The 16,913-nt window shown below is 48.7% G+C and overlaps 1 protein-coding gene across 1 annotated transcript; it reads left to right on the forward strand.

Annotated features, from left to right (window-relative positions):
- The first annotated feature begins 14,323 nt into the window (after positions 1 to 14,323).
- LOC133749871 (caspase-14-like) lies at positions 14,324 to 16,618 on the forward strand. The gene is made up of 6 exons (XM_062179236.1): positions 14,324 to 14,356; positions 15,117 to 15,266; positions 15,372 to 15,597; positions 15,686 to 15,802; positions 15,921 to 16,024; positions 16,514 to 16,618. Exons 1-6 carry the CDS (start codon positions 14,330 to 14,332, stop codon positions 16,616 to 16,618), a joined length of 729 nt encoding a protein of 242 aa, XP_062035220.1. The 5' UTR covers positions 14,324 to 14,329.
- The last annotated feature ends 295 nt before the right edge of the window (positions 16,619 to 16,913 follow it).

A 16,913-nucleotide genomic window follows, 5' to 3' on the forward strand; every position in this document is an offset into this window, starting at 1 on the left:
TCCCCATAAATGCCTATTAAGTGCATCAAGAAATGAGAATAAGGAAGACAACATATGCCACCAAAAGAATACAACACTTCAATACTAGGTTGTGAAGATTAAGAGATTAAAGAAATGCCAGAAATGGAATTCAAAAAAATTGATCATAGGATTACTTAGAAGTAATCAGAAGCAAATCCACAAACTAATGAAATACATACATGACATGAAAGGAAATTTCTCCCATGAAATGGAGATTTGAACACCTTAAATAATTTTCTTTAAAAAAAATACACAATGGCATACCATTCAGCCATTAAAAATGAAATTCTAGGTGCCACATTCTAAAGCGTGTGTCTCGGTTGTTCCACCCGAGGGGCGAGGGAGCTGGGCAGGGCACATGTGGTGCAGCCGGGGAGCAAGGGACATACTCTCAGGGAGTGAATGCAAGCACAAAATCCAAGAGATCTGTCCCTGGGGCTGGATGGAGTCTTGGCTGCACCATCTCCATCTGCAATACAGCCAAGGGACCTCAAGGAGAGCAGCCCTGCCTGGGCCGTCCTGGGCAGTTTCCCCCTAGCTTAAGAAAATGCAATTCCAGCACATTCTACAGTTATTTTTTTAATCAGCATTGTTTTACTACTTTACAGAAGGCACATTTTATTTTTCTAAATTGTTTTGGGGGAGGCAGCGCTGTGGCTTAGCCAGTAAAGTCACCGTCTACAAGAGCCCGATCCCCTCTGGGCGCTTGTTCAAGTCCTGGCTGCTATAATTCCAATACGGCTCCTTGCTAATGTGGCTTGGAAAGCAACAGCAGATGGCCCAAGTGCTTGGGTCCCTGCACCCATGTGGGAGACCTGGATGGAGCTGCAGGCTCCTGGCTTTAGCTTGGCCCAGCTCTGGCTGTTGCAGGCATTTGGGGAGTAAAGTAAAGCAGTGGATGAAAAATCAATATATCTCTCTCTTTCTTTCTCTCTCTCCACCTTCTTCCCCCATAACTCTGCCTTTCAAACAAATAAATCATTTTAAAAATTATTTTGCTTTACGAGGAGAGAGATCTTTCATCTGCTGGTTCACTTCCCAGCTTGCTGCAATGGCTGGGACTGGGCCAGGCTGAAGCCAGGAGCCTGCAGCTCCATCTGAGTCTCCCGTGGGGATGGCAGGGGCCCAAGTCCTTGAAGAATCACTGCTGCCTCCCAGGTGCACATTAGTAAGAAGCTGGAATCACTTCCTGGAGCTAGTAATGACACCCAGGCCCAACATCAGATGTGACTATCTCTTTTTAACATATTTTTAAAATATTTATTTACTTATTTGAGTGGTAGAGTTACAGAGAGAAGGAGACAGAGAGGTCTTCCATCCACTGGTTCACTCCCCAAATGGCTGCAAGGGTTGGAGCTGAGCCAGAAACCAGAAGCCAGGAGCATCTTCCAGGTCTCCCATGTGGGCGCAGGGGCCCAAGCACTTGGGCCATCTTCCACTGCCTTTGTAGGTGCATCAGCAGAGAGCTGGATGGGACATGGAGCAATCAGGACTCAAACCAGCACCCATGGGGGATGTTGGCATTGCAGGCAGAGGCTTAAGCTACTACACTCCTATGCCAGCCTTAGAACTGTCTCATCTCATGCATGAAAATGTTGCCTTTGGCCAACAGCTCCAGTGTCTCCTGCCTCCCAGCCCATGTCTCCTTCCCCACCCTCCAAGAGCTCTAGTTCCTGCTTTCAGAGATCCCACGTACACATGTGCTCACACAGCATCTGTCTTTCTGCCCTGCTTCTTGCGCTGAGCAAATGTCTTCTGAGTTTATGGTGTGGCAGCAACCCACAGGATTTCCTCCTGTGGTGAGCAGGCTCCAGCTCTGACCCCAGTCCCCACCTCCTCATGTCCATGCCCTGCACAAAGCGCCTCCCCATGAGGATGGACTGGACCTCATGCTACAACCCCAGTGGATAGTAGGAGGTAATGGGTTAAGCCACCATCTGCAGCACCAGCATCCCATATGGGCACCAGTTCAAGTCCCAGCTGCTCCACTTCCCATCCACCTCCCTGCTAATGTGCCTGGGAAAGCATTAGAGAATGGCCCAACTCCTTGGGCCTCTGCATGCATGTGGGAGACCAGGATGAAGTTCTTGGCTCCTGGTTTCATCCTGGCCCAGTACTAGCTGTTATGGCCATTTTGGGACTGAACCAGTGGATGATCTCTCTCTCTCTCTCTCTCTCTCTCTCTCTCTCTCTCTCTCTCTTCCTTGTTGTTTCTCAAATAAATAAAATTTCTAAATAAATAAAAACATTCCCCCCAAGATGGGGGAGGAGCCTCTCATGTGTAACACCAGGAAGCAACCTCAGGTCTCACCCACGCACAAGCAGACATGCCCGTGAGGACAGGGTCTCCAAGACCTGATTTCTCACAGGCGTGTTCCACCCCCAGCTTCTCTGGTCCTTGGCGACCTCAGCATCTCATCAACAAATCCCCTTGACCTTGGATAGGTCCTCTGTGGAATGATGGGTAGCTAAGAGCACCCACCCCTGGATGGTGGTGTGGCTTCGTGCATGCGCCTGTCTCCAGAAATCCCTTCTCCATCAGTCATCTCTCACCACAGGGCCCTTGCATGTCCTTCCAGGGAGGGGGGTGCCCCCACGCCCATTCTCCCCACCTCCATCTCTTCCCTCGCCCATTTCCAAATACAAAAACATGTTTGTGACTCTTGGTTGGGAGAGTCACCGCCAGCCACCATCTCTACTTGCCCGTGGCACACATTGAGGTCAGTCTCTTATCTCCATCTTGCCCTCACATAATGATTGCAGCCGACCCTAATTGCTCTGAGGGTGTCACGTCCTACAGTGCTGCCAGCCAGCCCCGCCTGGAGGACTTGGTTCAGTGTCATGGACGCTCTCAGCTTCTAGCTGCCCAACCTTCTTCCACACTCCTTCCAAAACAGCAGCGAGCTGGCCAGGGCTGGCCAGCACAAGGGGACACAGAAGGGGCCTTCGGTGGGGATGAGGGGGAGACCCATGTGCAGCTGATGGGGGCTCCACAAGGGGTCAGCTCTTGCTGAACAAGGTCACAGGTGCCACCCATCTGGACTAGTTGTAGAGGAAGTGACGTTGGGGACAGAAGAATTCAAGACATTTAGGAAGTAAAATAGAGTGCATCAGAGAGAGAGAGAGAGAGAGAGAGAGAGATCCCCCATCCACTGATTTCAATGCCCACAACAGCCATGTCTGGACCAGGCTGAAGCCAGGAGCCAACAGCTCCACCCTGGTCTCCAGCACGGGTGGCAAGGACCCAAGCACTTGGGTTCTCGCTACCGCTTTCCCAGGAGCGTTAGCAAGGAGCTGGATCCCGAAGCAGAGAAGCCAGGACTTGAACCAGCGCTGCAAGAGGGAATGCAGGCATCCCGAGCAGCAGCTTAACCCGCAGCACCAGAACACCAGCCCCCAGGAAATGTTCTGAGCGTTTCAGGTACTTTAGCCCCTCTCAGTGCTCCAAGTGGGCATTGCTGTAACCAGGAAGTCCCACGGAGACAGCTTCCAATTCCAGAGGGTACATGCATTACCGTAGTTCTGGTCCAATCACCTCCCACCATAGGAGGCTTGCTAGAGACATTCCCCCCACTTCGGCAGGGGTATTTCAAAAACATCATGGGAAGGCCAACACCGTGGCTCACTAGGCTAATCCTCAGCCTGTGGCACTAGTGCCCAGGGTTCTAGTCCCAGTTGGGATGCCCGTTCTGTCCCAGTTGCTCCTCTTCCAGTCCAGCTCTCTGCTGTGGCCTGGAAAGGGAGTGGTGGATGGCCCAGGTGCTTGGGCCCTGAACCCACATGGGAGACCAAGAGGAAGCACCTGGCTCTTGGCTTCGGATCATGGTGGCCATTTGGGGGGTGAACCAATGGAAGGAACACCTTTCTTTCTGTCTCTCTCTCTCACTGTCTAACTCTGCCTGTCAAAAAAAACATCATGGGAAAAGGGAATTGGAAGTGTGAGCTTGGGCATCAGGACACTGCTTAGGACACCTGTGTCAGAGGGTCTGGGCTCCAGTCCCAGCAGCTCGGCTTCTAATTCCAGCTTCCTGCTAACGTGCACCCTAGGAGGCGGGAGGGTGGCTTAAGTAGTTGGGGTTCTTGTCACCCATATTGGGAGACCCAGAGAGAATGCAACTTTTGACACTGATCTTGCCCAGCCCTGGCTGTTATAGATATTTGGGGAGTAATCCAGTGGATGGAAGAGAGAGACTGATGATAGATAGATATAGATAGGTAGATAATCTTCCTCTATCCCTCTGTCTCTGACTCATCTCTGCTTGAGTGTACCTTTCAAATAAAATTTTTTGGAGGGGGCCGGCATGTGGCACAGAAGGTTAACACCCTGGCCTGAAGCGCTGGCATCCCACTTTGAGCTCCACTTCTGATCCAGCTCCTGGCTCCTGGCTTTGGATTGGTGCAGCTCCGGCCATTGTGGCCAATTGGGGAGTGAAGTATTGGATGGAATACCTCTCTGTCTCTGTCTCTCTCTCTCTCTCTCTCTCTCTCTCTCAAATAAAATAAATAAATATTTTTAAGAAAGAAAATTCAAATACATTTTAAAAATTTTTTGTAAGTATTAGCCAGCTTGAGTGCAAACACAGTTCTAAAACCCATGTGTCATTTTTCTGTCTGGTATGTATTTTGCAAGCAGGAATGGGAGCACCGCGCCACTGCCCCAGGGATGGATTTGGGTGGAGAAATTGGACACGCAAGGTGAGCTCACCATCACAGGAAGGACAGTGTTTGGGATGTGTTCCGGTTCCCGCAGAACCGTTTGGATGGTGCTCATTCATTCCTCTGAGGTCACATCATGGGCACACAGGGCAGCTAAGCCTCACTCAATTTCTTCCTCGTTTGTCCTTGGACCAGGAAGGACGGGAAGTGAAAGGGCTCAGGAGTCCAAAGGAGCTGACCTCAGAAGGCGTTTGCACCCTTGGAAATCAGCTACACTCTTCTTCTTTTTTATAGGATCATATTTTACTTGAGAGAGAGAAGGGGGGGAGAGGTCTTCCATCTGCTGGCTAACTCCCCAAATGGCTGCAATGCCTGGAGCTGCGCCAATCTGAAGTCAGGAGCCAAGAGTTTCTTCAGGGTCTCCCACATGGGTGCAGGGGCCCAAGGACTTGGGCCATCCTGTTCTGCTTTCCCAGGCTCTAGCAGAGAGCTGGATGGGAAGGGGAGCAGCTGGGACTCGAACCAGCACTGTATGGGATGCCAGCACTGCAAACAGAGATTTAGCCAACTATGCCACAATGCCAGCCCCAGCTTCACTCTCAAGCCTCCACTTGTCCCTGAGGCTGCACAGTTGTCAGGACTAGAGTTCCTGTAATTAAATTTACAGAATATAATTAAATTTACAGAATATAATCCTGTAATTAAATTACAGAATAGAGGGCATCCCTGAATCCACACAACTGGGTGAGAGAAAGTCGGGTAACAGAATTCCTGTGGGACTGAAAGTAGAGGTAGGTAGGGTGGGCAGATGGCACAGCCTAAGATCAAAGTCCCAGCTACACTGTATCCACTCTAGCTCTCTGATGTAGCCTGGGAAAGCAGTGGAGGATGGCCCGAGAGTCTGGGCCCCTGCACCCCTGTGGGAGACCTGGAAGAAGCTCCTGGCTCTAGACCTAATGCTGAATGTTGTGGCCCATTTCGGGAGTGAACCAGCAGATGTAGGATCTCTCTCTCTCTCTCTCTCTCTCTCTCTCTCTCTCTCCTGTCCACCCTGCCCTATAACTGTGCCTTTCAAAGATATAAATCTTTAAAAATTTAAAATTTCATGCAAAATAGAATTAAAAGAAATGTTTAAGGGTGAGTGTTTGGCTGAGCTGTTAAGACGTCCGTGTCCTACACTGCAGTGCCTGGCTTGGAGTCCCACTTGCCAACTCCAGCTTCCTGCTACTGTGCACCGTGGGAAGCAGCAGGTGATGGCTCAATAAGGTGGGCCCCTGCTGCCCACATTGGAAACTTGGATTCAGTTCCAATGACCTGGCTTCAACCTGACCAAGCCCTAGCTGTTGTAGGCGTTTGGGGAGAGAACCAGATAACTGAAGATCCCTCTGTGTGTGTGCATGCACGCACATGTGGCTGTCTGCCTCTCAAATAATTTTTGAAAGTCAGTTTATTAAAGTGTAACACATTTTTGAAATCCACATTTGGTTTTATCATAATACACATTTGTGTGAACTTATTTATTTTTAAAGATTTATTTATTTATTTGAAAGGCAGAACTACAGAGAGAGAAGGAGAGAGAGAGAGAGAGAGAGAGAGAGAGAGAGAGTGTGTGTGTGTGTGTGTGTGTGTGTTTCCATCCAGTGGTGCACTCCCTAAATGGCCACAAAAGCCAAGGGTGGGCCAGGCTGAAGCAGGAGCCAGGAGTTCCATCCAGGTCTCCCACATGGGTGCAGGGGCCTGAGCACTTGGGCCATCCTCCACTGCTTTCCCAGGTGCACTAGTAGGGAGCTGGATCAGAAGTGGAGCAGCCGGGACTTGAACCAGCACCCATATGGGATGCTGGTCCTGCAGGAGGAAGCTTCACCTACTGTGCCCCAGTGCAGCCCCATGAACTTTTTGAAGATCTCTGTTATGCATGGAATTCAAAATTTTTTTGCACCCAGAGAAACTTATTTTTTCATTCCATTCTCTCCACAAACATTCTGAAGTCCCCTCATCATGGCCCTAAACAAATTTGGAACTTTTATTATAAAAGTATCTGACAGTTGATACCAGGAGGAACACACACACACACACACACAATGGCAATCAAATTCTCCAACTAGATGAATGCCTGACAATTGTGGCTGGGATGGGTGCCCTTCCCTGTTGCACTGTGAATTTAGATTGCACAACTCCGAGGCATTTCAGGGAGGCAGAGTGCCTGGGGCACCTCAGCATTTTCCCTAGGATCAGATCGTGGCTAACAACACCCTGTCTGATCTGATGCCAAGAATCTGTGTTAGGGCACCTGTAGATGGCTGAACTCCTCAAGGGAGCCGGGATGAGCAACTGTTGCCAGAAGTCTGGGAGCCATGTGACACCACCCTGAATTTTGTCACCACCTCCAAGATCAGGGGCTGAGGCTGAGGCTGAGGCCGGAGCACCGGGCTGGTGTGAGAGCAGCCAATGGAACAGCAGATGGAGAAAGTGCTCTGTGGCTGCAGAACTGTGGTTCATGGATGCCCCTGGGGAGGCCTGAGCCATCTGGGACCCTGGCTACTCCCTGGCCATGCCTAACCCCCAGGCCTGTGAGCCCCCATGAGAATGGAGTTTTGGGAGCAGGTGCATGTTGAAGTCACCCCTTCACTCTTTTGCAAAACAGTCCTAGGTAGGGGGTCTGGGTCCTGGACACGTCACCCCTGATCCACTTGGGAGATAAGTCAGGGGCTGGCTCTGTGGCATAGCAGGCAAAGCCACTACCTGCAATGCCTGCATCCCATATGAGCACCAGTTCCAGTCCCGGCTGCTCCACTCTGATTCAGCTCCCTGTTAATGCTCCAGGGGAAGGCAGCAGAAGATGGCCCAAGGGCTTGGGCCCCTGCACCCATGTGGGAGACTTGGATGTAGCTCCTGGTTCTTTGCTTAGGATTGGTTCAGCCCTGGCCATGCACAGGGGGCATGGACGTTGGGGTCGGATGTGGTCCAGGATGGATCAGAGGCTGTTTCTTGCAAAATCTTCATTTTACCTACAATCTGATAGCTCTTTAAACAAACAAGAGTTATTGTCATGTCAATCATAGTACAGATTCCTCCATGGCTCCCTGTCACCTGTTCACTGGGGATCCAGCCCGCTTCCCTAGTTAAAGACTTTTGTGGCTTCTTAGCACTGGAATCTCCACATACCAGAAAAATCTCTCTCAGTCCTGGGAAAACCGACGCAGCCATCATCCTTCAACCCAACCAAATCCAAACTCGCTGGTGTGGCCTCAAGCCTTTCCATGATTCAATCCCTTCCTGGATGCATCTCTTACCCGCACTCACCTGTCTTCACATGGACTCACTTCTCAATACCTGGATTCAGCCCTCAACCCCTGGATTTGCCTTTTCCAAGGTTGAGGAATCTTTTTTCTTCTGCCGAGGGCCATTTGATATTGATAACATCACGCTTGAGCCCTACAAAATCATCAACATAATAATCTGCTATAGAACTATTGGATTTCTTTATTTTTAAGATTTATTTATTTATTTAAGAGGCAGAGAGAGAGAGAGAGAGAATGAATCTTCCATCTGCTGGTTAACTCCCTAGATGGCCAGAACAGCTGGAGCTGGGCCAATCCAAAGCCAGAAACCAGAAGCTTCCTCCGGTTCTCCCATGCAGGTGCAGGGGTTCAAGGCCTTGGATCATCTCCACTGCTTTCCTAGGCCATTAGCAGAGAGCTGGATCAGAACTGGAGCAGCCGGGACTCGAACTGGTGCGTGTATGGGATGCTGGTGCTGCAGGCTGAGGCTTCAGCCGCTGTGCCACAGTGCTGGTTCTGATCTGCTGGAATTCCAATCCTGCCTGGACTTACCTCTCAGAATTACTGTCCCTTCCACCCCATTCTCTGGCCACACAGGAGGAGGCATGGAGCCTTGCACCCTTGATGGGATCTCTCTCCAAGACTGCCTCCTCCCTGTGCCCACCTGAAAAGCACCTGCTCATCCCTCAGACCCCAGGGAAAATGCAACTCCACTGAAAAGCCAACAAGTCACCCTGTAACTCCCAGGCCTACATCTCTCCATGGAGTCTGTGTAACCTTCTCTGGCTGTCCAATAACTCTGATTGATATGATTAACCGATATAGCTGATTGATTAGTGAACTAATGATTTCTCTATCTCTTAGCGACACATCCCCCTTTCACACGCTGACACCGTGTAAACATGTGTCTGTTAGGGGAGCCTGGACCCTACCCCCTGCCCCCTCAAGCTCTAAACTTCCATGAACTAAGGAGGGATTGAGGAACCATTTCTAAGAGACACTGGGACATTCTAACACACTCATCCACCCACCTCATCTTTCCTGCATATTCAATGAAATTCTCAAAAGTAGGAGAGGGCATTGGGCACAATGGTTAAGATGGGGCTTAAGGTAGCCGTGCCCTGAGTTCAAGTCTCAACTCCATACAGATTCCAGCTTCCTGCTAATGTGCACTCTGGGAGGCAGTGGTAATGGCTCAAGTGGTTGGGTCCCTGTCACTCATGTGGAAGACCTGGATTGAGTCCCAGGCTCCTGCCTTTGGTCTGTCCTGGCCCCAGCTATTGTGGGCATTTGGGGAGTGAATAAACTCCCTCTCTTTTCTTCTCCTTACTCTCTCTCTCTCCAATACATAAACAAATGCTAAAGGTAGCCCTAGTTAGTTGTTGGGTTGTCTGACACAGCCTCCCTGGACCACAGCAGAGACATCTTCCCCATCCTGAATTGTTCCCAGGCCACTTCCTCCTAACTCCCTCCCCAGTGATGCTGTGTGGACAGCTTGAAATCAGTCACAAGAACATTCAGTGCTGATGCTGTGGAATAATAGGCTAAGCCTCCGTCTATGGCACTAGCATCCCCTATGGGTGCCAGATCAAGTCCCAGCTGCTCCTCCTTCAATCCAGCTCCCTCCTAATGTGCCTGGAAAAGCAGCAGAAAATGGCCCAAGTGCTTGGGCTCCTGCACCCATGTGGGAGACCCAGAGGAAGCTCCTGGCTCCTAGCCTTGTTGTTTTGTAATATGCATTTTCATGAAGTTTCTGAAGACCCCCATTGTACATTCCAATTTCAGTCTTTGCACCAAAATAAACATCACACTTAGCTCAATTTTTCATGAACATGTTGAAGGGCCCTTGAACATTCCTGCTGAGCCCATGATTCCATTGTTAGTATACACAGCAGAAATGCACACACCTATTCACCAAGGAGGCATGTACTTGGATGTTCAGGGCTTCACAGCTCATCATCTGAAAACTGGGATCCACCCAATGCCCACCAATAATGGCCAGGGTAGATGCAATCGACAGACACAACAGTGAACAGATGCTCTCAATGAGAGCAGTATCAAATCCATAGGGTAAAAGCTGGGTTGGGAGAGTAGCAACAATCTTAATATTTTTAAGCCCAGTGCATAAATATATATATACACATTTATATGTGCAGTATATAGATTCAGAAATAAATATAGATATGGATGTAAATAAAAACATACATACATGTAGATCATAGATATATGGGTGGCTGGATGGGTGAATGGATAACAGATGATAGACAATAGATATAAGAAAGAGAGATGGTGGGCAGACGGATAGATAGATAAATACATAGATCATATAAGAAAGAGGGAAATTGATAGATGTCTACATAGATAAATATAATAAAGAGAGATAGATAACAGATAGATGATAGATACATAGACATAAGAAAGAGAGATGGATGGGTACATGGATAGATAGATGATAGAGTTAGATAACATAAGAAAGAGACAAATTGATGGATAGATACATAGATAATAGATGTCAGATACATAGATAGATATAAGAAAGAGAGATGGATAGATAAATTACAGATGATAGATACATAGACATAAGAGAGATGGATGAGCAGAAGGATAGATAGATGATAAATAGATGTAAAATATATCAGAAGTCTGGATAATGGAACATGACTGTAAAGCAATAAGACTCAAGATCTACATGATACACTAAAAATATTGACCCTCACAAACATAAGATTGAGTTAATGAAGCCAACCACATGCACACACACACAGCACACATGGTGTGACTCCACGTGAAATATTAAAAGCAGAGGAAATTAATCTATAGTGTCCTGTGTTAGGACATGTCTGGGGAAGGGAGGGGTATGGTAGCAGCTGGAGGAAGCAGGAGAGGAAATTCAGAAGCAGGGAATTGGTCATGCTCCTCGGCTGGTCGGGTGCTAGTGGCATGGGTGTGTTGAGTTGGTGAAAATCCATGAAGTTGCACTCACAATACATGCACTTTTCTGCATATAGATTATTTTTTTAAAAAAAGATTTCATTTATTTATTTGAGAGTCCAACTTACAGACAGAGAGAGAGAGACAGAGAGAGAAAGAGAGAGAGACACACAGAGAGAGAGAGAGAGGTCTTCCATCGACTGCTTCACTCCCCCAAATGGCCACAACAGCCAGAGCTGGGCCAATGCAGAGCCAGAAGCTTCTTCCAGGTCTCCCACGTGGGAGCAGGGACCCACGTACTTGGGCCACCTTCTACTGCTTTCCCAGGCCATTAGCAGGGAACAGAAGCAGTGAAACACAAACTAGCACCCAAATGGGATGCCAGCACCATAGGCAGAGGCTTAGCCTACTATACCGCAGGACCTGCCCCTGCATATAGCTTATTCTTTAGTTAAAAGTTGTTTTAAAGAACACAATAAATAGTTTTGTTCCCTATGTACTGACATAAGATGATCGATACATATAGTTAAATGAACAAAGTTAAGTTAAAGAACAATTGGATTGAGATTCAATGATTGTTTACAGCCCTTGTCTCTACTGTTGAGAAACAATTGCTTTCTTACTATTTGTTGAACCCTTCACTTGTGTATGGTTAATCTTATGAGTATAAAGATCATTTTAAAAATGAAGAGATGAGGCCGGTGCCGTGGCTCAACAGGCTAATCCTCCACCTTGCGGCGCCAGCACACCGGGTTCTAGTCCCGGTCGGGGCGCCGGATTCTGTCCCAGTTGCCCCTCTTCCAGGCCAGCTCTCTGCTGTGGCCAGGGAGTGCAGTGGAGGATGGCTCAAGTCCTTGGGCCCTGCACCCCATGGGAGACCAGGTTAAGCACCTGGCTCCTGCCATCGGATCAGTGTGGTGCGCCGGCCACAGCGCGCTACCGCGGCGGCCATTGGAGGGTGAACCAACGGCAAAAGGAAGACCTTTCTCTCTGTCTCTCTCTCTCACTGTCCACTCTGCCTGTCAAAAAAAAATGAAGAGATGAAGGTGGAGAAAGGATGGGAGCATGGGCAGGAGGGAGCGGAGGGTAGGAAGTATCACTATGTTCTTAAATATGTACATAGCAAATATATGAAATTTACTTACCTTAAATAAATTAAAAAAAAATTTGGACCCATAAGCAGCTTTCTATGTGGGAGTCAATACTGAGACAGAATTGAAGGCAAACTTCCTAGTCTTGTGCTGGGAATTGCAAAATAAATATTCAGAGAAATAGAAATGGTTCAGTTGTGTTAAAGAAAGAAGTTTGTGTAAGCATTCGTCTCTTAGAAATAGAATGGAATGAAAATTTTCACACAAATAACAGTAGCCTTCAAGCTAGCAAGCTGCAGAAACAATCCAAATGTCCATCAACAGATAAATGGCAAACATAATGAGGGCTATCCATGTGTTGGAATATTATTTGGCCATGGAGAAGAATGATACGTGCTACAACATGGATGAACCTTGGAAGACGTCATGCTAAACAGAAGTCGGGCTCAAAAGATCACATGTAATATGATTCCATTACTGTGAAATGTTCAGAGCAGAGAAATCTAGAGAGAGAGAAGGCAGATTAGTGAGTGCCTAGAGCTGATCCATGTGGAGGGATTGGGAGTGACAAGTAATGGCTACAGGGTGTTTTTTTTGACATGATAAATCTAAGATAGACTATTGGTAGGATTGTGACACTGAGTATGCTAAAAACCCTTGGTGCACTTGATGGTACATGAATTATCTATAATAGAAACTATTAACATGAAATGTAATAATAAAATAAAATTCTGGAAAAGAATAAAGAAGGAAAGTCACAAGGACAAGAAGAGAGGGGTTAGGCAGACATGAAATTCCAGTGGAAGCAGCTGCACCAGACCCTCCTGGGTTTGAACAATAACCGTGCCAGTGACTGGCTCATCAACCTGGGCAGCAGTTTCAACTCGACGAGCCTCAGTTTCCTCATCTGCAAAAAGGGGGTGACAATGCCCCCCAGGAAGACAGGTAGGGCTCTTGATGACTCGATGAGTCACTAGGAAAGTGAGGCTGGTGTTATGTACACTGTGGAAGGTGGTGGAATGGACACAATGGGTTTAGTGATGGGAATGATGGGTGGTGATAACCAGATGAGCTGGAATAGGAGTGGGAGTGGGGGATCTTCTGGTTGGGCTGGGACCAGAGCCTGATCTCAAGCCCTTTAGCCGCAGGGGCTTATTGAGCCATTGCTTATCGCATGGATGTTTGCTTATATTTCCACACCAGGGCTGGCCAAGGGTGTGTCTGTCTTGTCATGAGGTATCTTGAGTGACAATAAAGGGCCAGAGGATTGAGCTGCCCAATTCAGAGCCAGGCCTCTCAGGAGACACCTGAGAAGATCCCACACCATCAGTCTATTCTTGAGACCAGCCCTGCCCTGGCAGCTAGGTGAGTGGCAAGCCTGGGCTTGGACTTAAGGGGCAACTGTCCTACCACTGGTAAGTGATTTGGTAGCTATTAGCTCTCTTTCTCCCTCCCTCCTTCCCTCCCTCCTTCTCTTCCTCCCTCTCTCTATATCTCCCTCCCTCTCTTCATCTCTCTCTCTCACACTCCCTCCCTCTCTCTCCCTCCCTCCCTCTCTCTTTCACTCTCTCTCTCACACACACACTCACACACTCACACACACACACACTCACACACACATTCACATTCTCATGAATGGATACTCTCATCAGTGTGGGCAGAACTGAAGAAATTCCCAATCCATTCATCCACCCAAGATTTCCTTAACCTGTTCATTTGTTTATTGTTTGCTTCTCCAACAAGTTCTCTCCTGGACACCACCTCTGTATGAATGCCCACACTGTCAGTTCTGATGGAGACAGAGAAAAAGGGGTCAGGCCTTCAGTCCCACAAACTCAGCTGCCAGGTCAGTCACAAGAATAGGAATCCAAGGCATGGCTTTAACACAAGCCTAAACTGGCAGAGCTGGAAAACAGAAAGGGCAAGCAACTTCCAGAAGGTTGACAGGGGCTCACAAGACTTAACTTGCTTTTGCCAGTGCTGCTCATAATCTAGTGCTCTTCCCAGGTCCTTTTAAGATGGGAACACTTGGTCTGAACAAGGGGAATGAGATGCTGAATCTCACAGTGCTGGGTGGGATGGAAGCAGGACCTGATTCTGGTTGATCTGGTTCCAGAACTGTGCACCTGGCGCTGCCTCCTTCACGACATTTGGTTCCTCTTTCCTAACAGTTTGACTCTGTACCACGTCCCCATGCCTGCGGTGCTATTCAGTCTCAAAGACCCAGACACACAAACCCTTCTGCCCTCCAATCCTCTCTGCCTTCCTTTGGAGATCTTCATCCTGCTTTCTTCTCATCACCAGGATCTGAAAGGGGTGCTGAGAGTGGGCCTCGGAATTGAAGCAGAAATGAGCAACCCTCGGCCATTGCAAGAGGTGGGCTGGGTGCAGGGGGGAGAGGAGAAGGAGAACAGGGATGAGAGATGCTAAATGTTTCATGAAGAGTGGGAGGAATCAAACAGTTATGACTGGTACTCAGAGCTACAGGGAACTTAGTGTTCAGCCAGATGGCAAAAAGAAAAATCAGAGGGGCAACCCAAGGTGGAGAGAAATTAACAAAGCTGAAGCTCCTGTCACTACTGTTACTGAGAAGCCCCACCTCCTCTTCAAAAAACAAGACATTATGATCCCAGTATCCTTCTGTCTCAGATGCCGTAGATAGCAGCTCAGTGTTAGCTTCAGAAACTCTGAGATCTCTGCAAGTAAGGAAGTCACGGAGGAATATTCAGAATTCTCTCAGGAAGAATGGAGAGAGAGGCGCAGCCACCAAACATGAGCCTGGAGGAGACCTCCAAAATCTCATACGCGCTCATTGTCTCTCTGTTTGGAAACTGAGCCTCAGGGATTTGTCCAATTTCACACTTGAACTGCAAGGTTGGGAAAAATGAAAAGAGAGGACCCTCTCCTCCCCAGTTAAGCTGAACTTCACATCAACCACAAATGAGTTTATCGTATAAGTATATTCCATGCAATATCAGGGATATATTTATACCAAAAACTTATTTTTTGTGGGAATTTTGAGTGTAACTGGACATCCTGTATTTCACCTGAGACCCGACCCCAGGCATCCTAGGAGGGTGTCTCCGGCTTCCCTTGATCTCCTTCCCCTTGCTGATTTTTGTCGCCCTTGGTCCAGGAGAGGTATGACATGTCAGGCGCCCGCCTGGCCCTGACGCTGTGTGTCACTAAAGCTCGGGAAGGTTCCGAGGCAGATCTGGATGCCTTGGAGCGCATGTTCCAGCAGCTGGGATTTGAGAGCGCTGTGAAGAGAGACCCCACTGCCCAGGTATGGGACCATGTAGCCTAAATGCTGGTGAAGAAGGGGTTACACCACAGTGGTGGGTGGGTTCTGGGGCTCTCCCTGAGCCTGCTCTTTGCTCTTTTGCTCCAGCAATTCCAGGAAGAGCTGGAGAAGTTCCAGCAGACCATAGATGCCTGGGAAGACCCGGTCAGTTGTGCCTTCGTGGTCCTCATGGCTCATGGAGATGAGGGCGCCCTCAAGGGAGAAGACGAGGAGATGGTCAAGCTGGAGGACCTCTTTGAGGTCCTCAACAACAAGAACTGCAAGGCCCTGAGAGCCAAACCCAAGGTGTACATCGTGCAGGTTTGCCGAGGAGGTAGGAACAGAGCTCAACCCAATCCCAGACTTGGACCTCTTTCCCATCTTTCTCTCTGACTTTGCTTTTCCCTCCTTTTGGTGTTCAGAACACAGAGACCTTGGTGAGACAGTGGGTGAAGACCAGATGATGATGATCACCAGAGACAGCCCCCAGACCATCCCCACATACACAGACACACTCCACGTCTACTCCACAGTGGAGGGTAGGAGCTCCCAGCTGGCTCGGCTCCTCCCCCTCACCCACTGCTCCTGACCTCTGAATGTCTTCCCCAAACCCCCATGCCCTGAGCTCCCCCAAGCCCACCTCTGGATGTCTCCCAGGTTACATAGCCTACAGACACAACCAGGAAGGCTCCTACTTCATCCAGACCCTGACCGACGTGTTCGTGAACAGGACGGGCCCCATTCTGGAACTTCTGACTGAGGTGAGCCCAGACAAAGCACGTGGAGGCCAATCCAGGAGGCCAATCCAAGCACGGAGTGAGTGGCATAGGCTGAGCCTCCTCCTTCCCTTTATCCCTCCCTTATGCACCCAACCCAACCCGGGATCCACCAAGAAACTAGGATCTCCATCTTCCAGCAGCAACTGGAAACCCAAAGAGTTTCGAGGAAGAGTCTATGAAAAAAAAACCCTTGGATGAAACCAATGGTTGGGCAGACTTTGCTCTTTAATGTTGATGTGTCTATACAGAGAACTGGAAGAGGAAATTGTGTGTGTATGTATGTGTGTGTGTGTGTTTGTGAGTGATGTTCAATCAATGACTGCATAGAAACTACGACATAGGATGAGACCATAAAGCTCTCTCATCCTGGCTCATAGACATCTACCAACCCCTGTTCTCCAACCTTCTACACATAAGCCCCACCCCTCCAAGAGTCCAGCCCCCCTGAGCTGACCACACCTATTGCTTCAGGTGACCCAGCGGATGGCAAAAGCAGAGGTGTCCCAGGAAGGCAAAGTGAGAAAAGTGAACCCTGAAATCCAAAGCACCCTCCGGAAACAGCTCTACCTGCAGTAGAGGCAGGGAGAGGCTGAGCTTCAGATGCTGAAGATAGAGATCTTGCATTCCCTCCTCCCTAGACTTTGTGGTACCCAGTCCATCTTCCAACATACAACACTTTTAGCACTTTGATGAGCCTCTGTCCTTCTGAGAGCAAGTCAGCCAAATACAAGCCCAGGACATGACAGCAGCATTAACATCATCTCCCTCCGGATGGATTCTCTACCTTGGTTAGTGCAACCTAGAGGACATTCTCAGATCCCACTTTCTGCTCCTCTCCTTATCTTTCTCCTGGGAATCACCTGCACAAAGA

The sequence above is a fragment of the Lepus europaeus genome, chromosome 20, assembly GCF_033115175.1.
Source record: "Lepus europaeus isolate LE1 chromosome 20, mLepTim1.pri, whole genome shotgun sequence".
Lineage (NCBI taxonomy): Eukaryota > Metazoa > Chordata > Mammalia > Lagomorpha > Leporidae > Lepus > Lepus europaeus.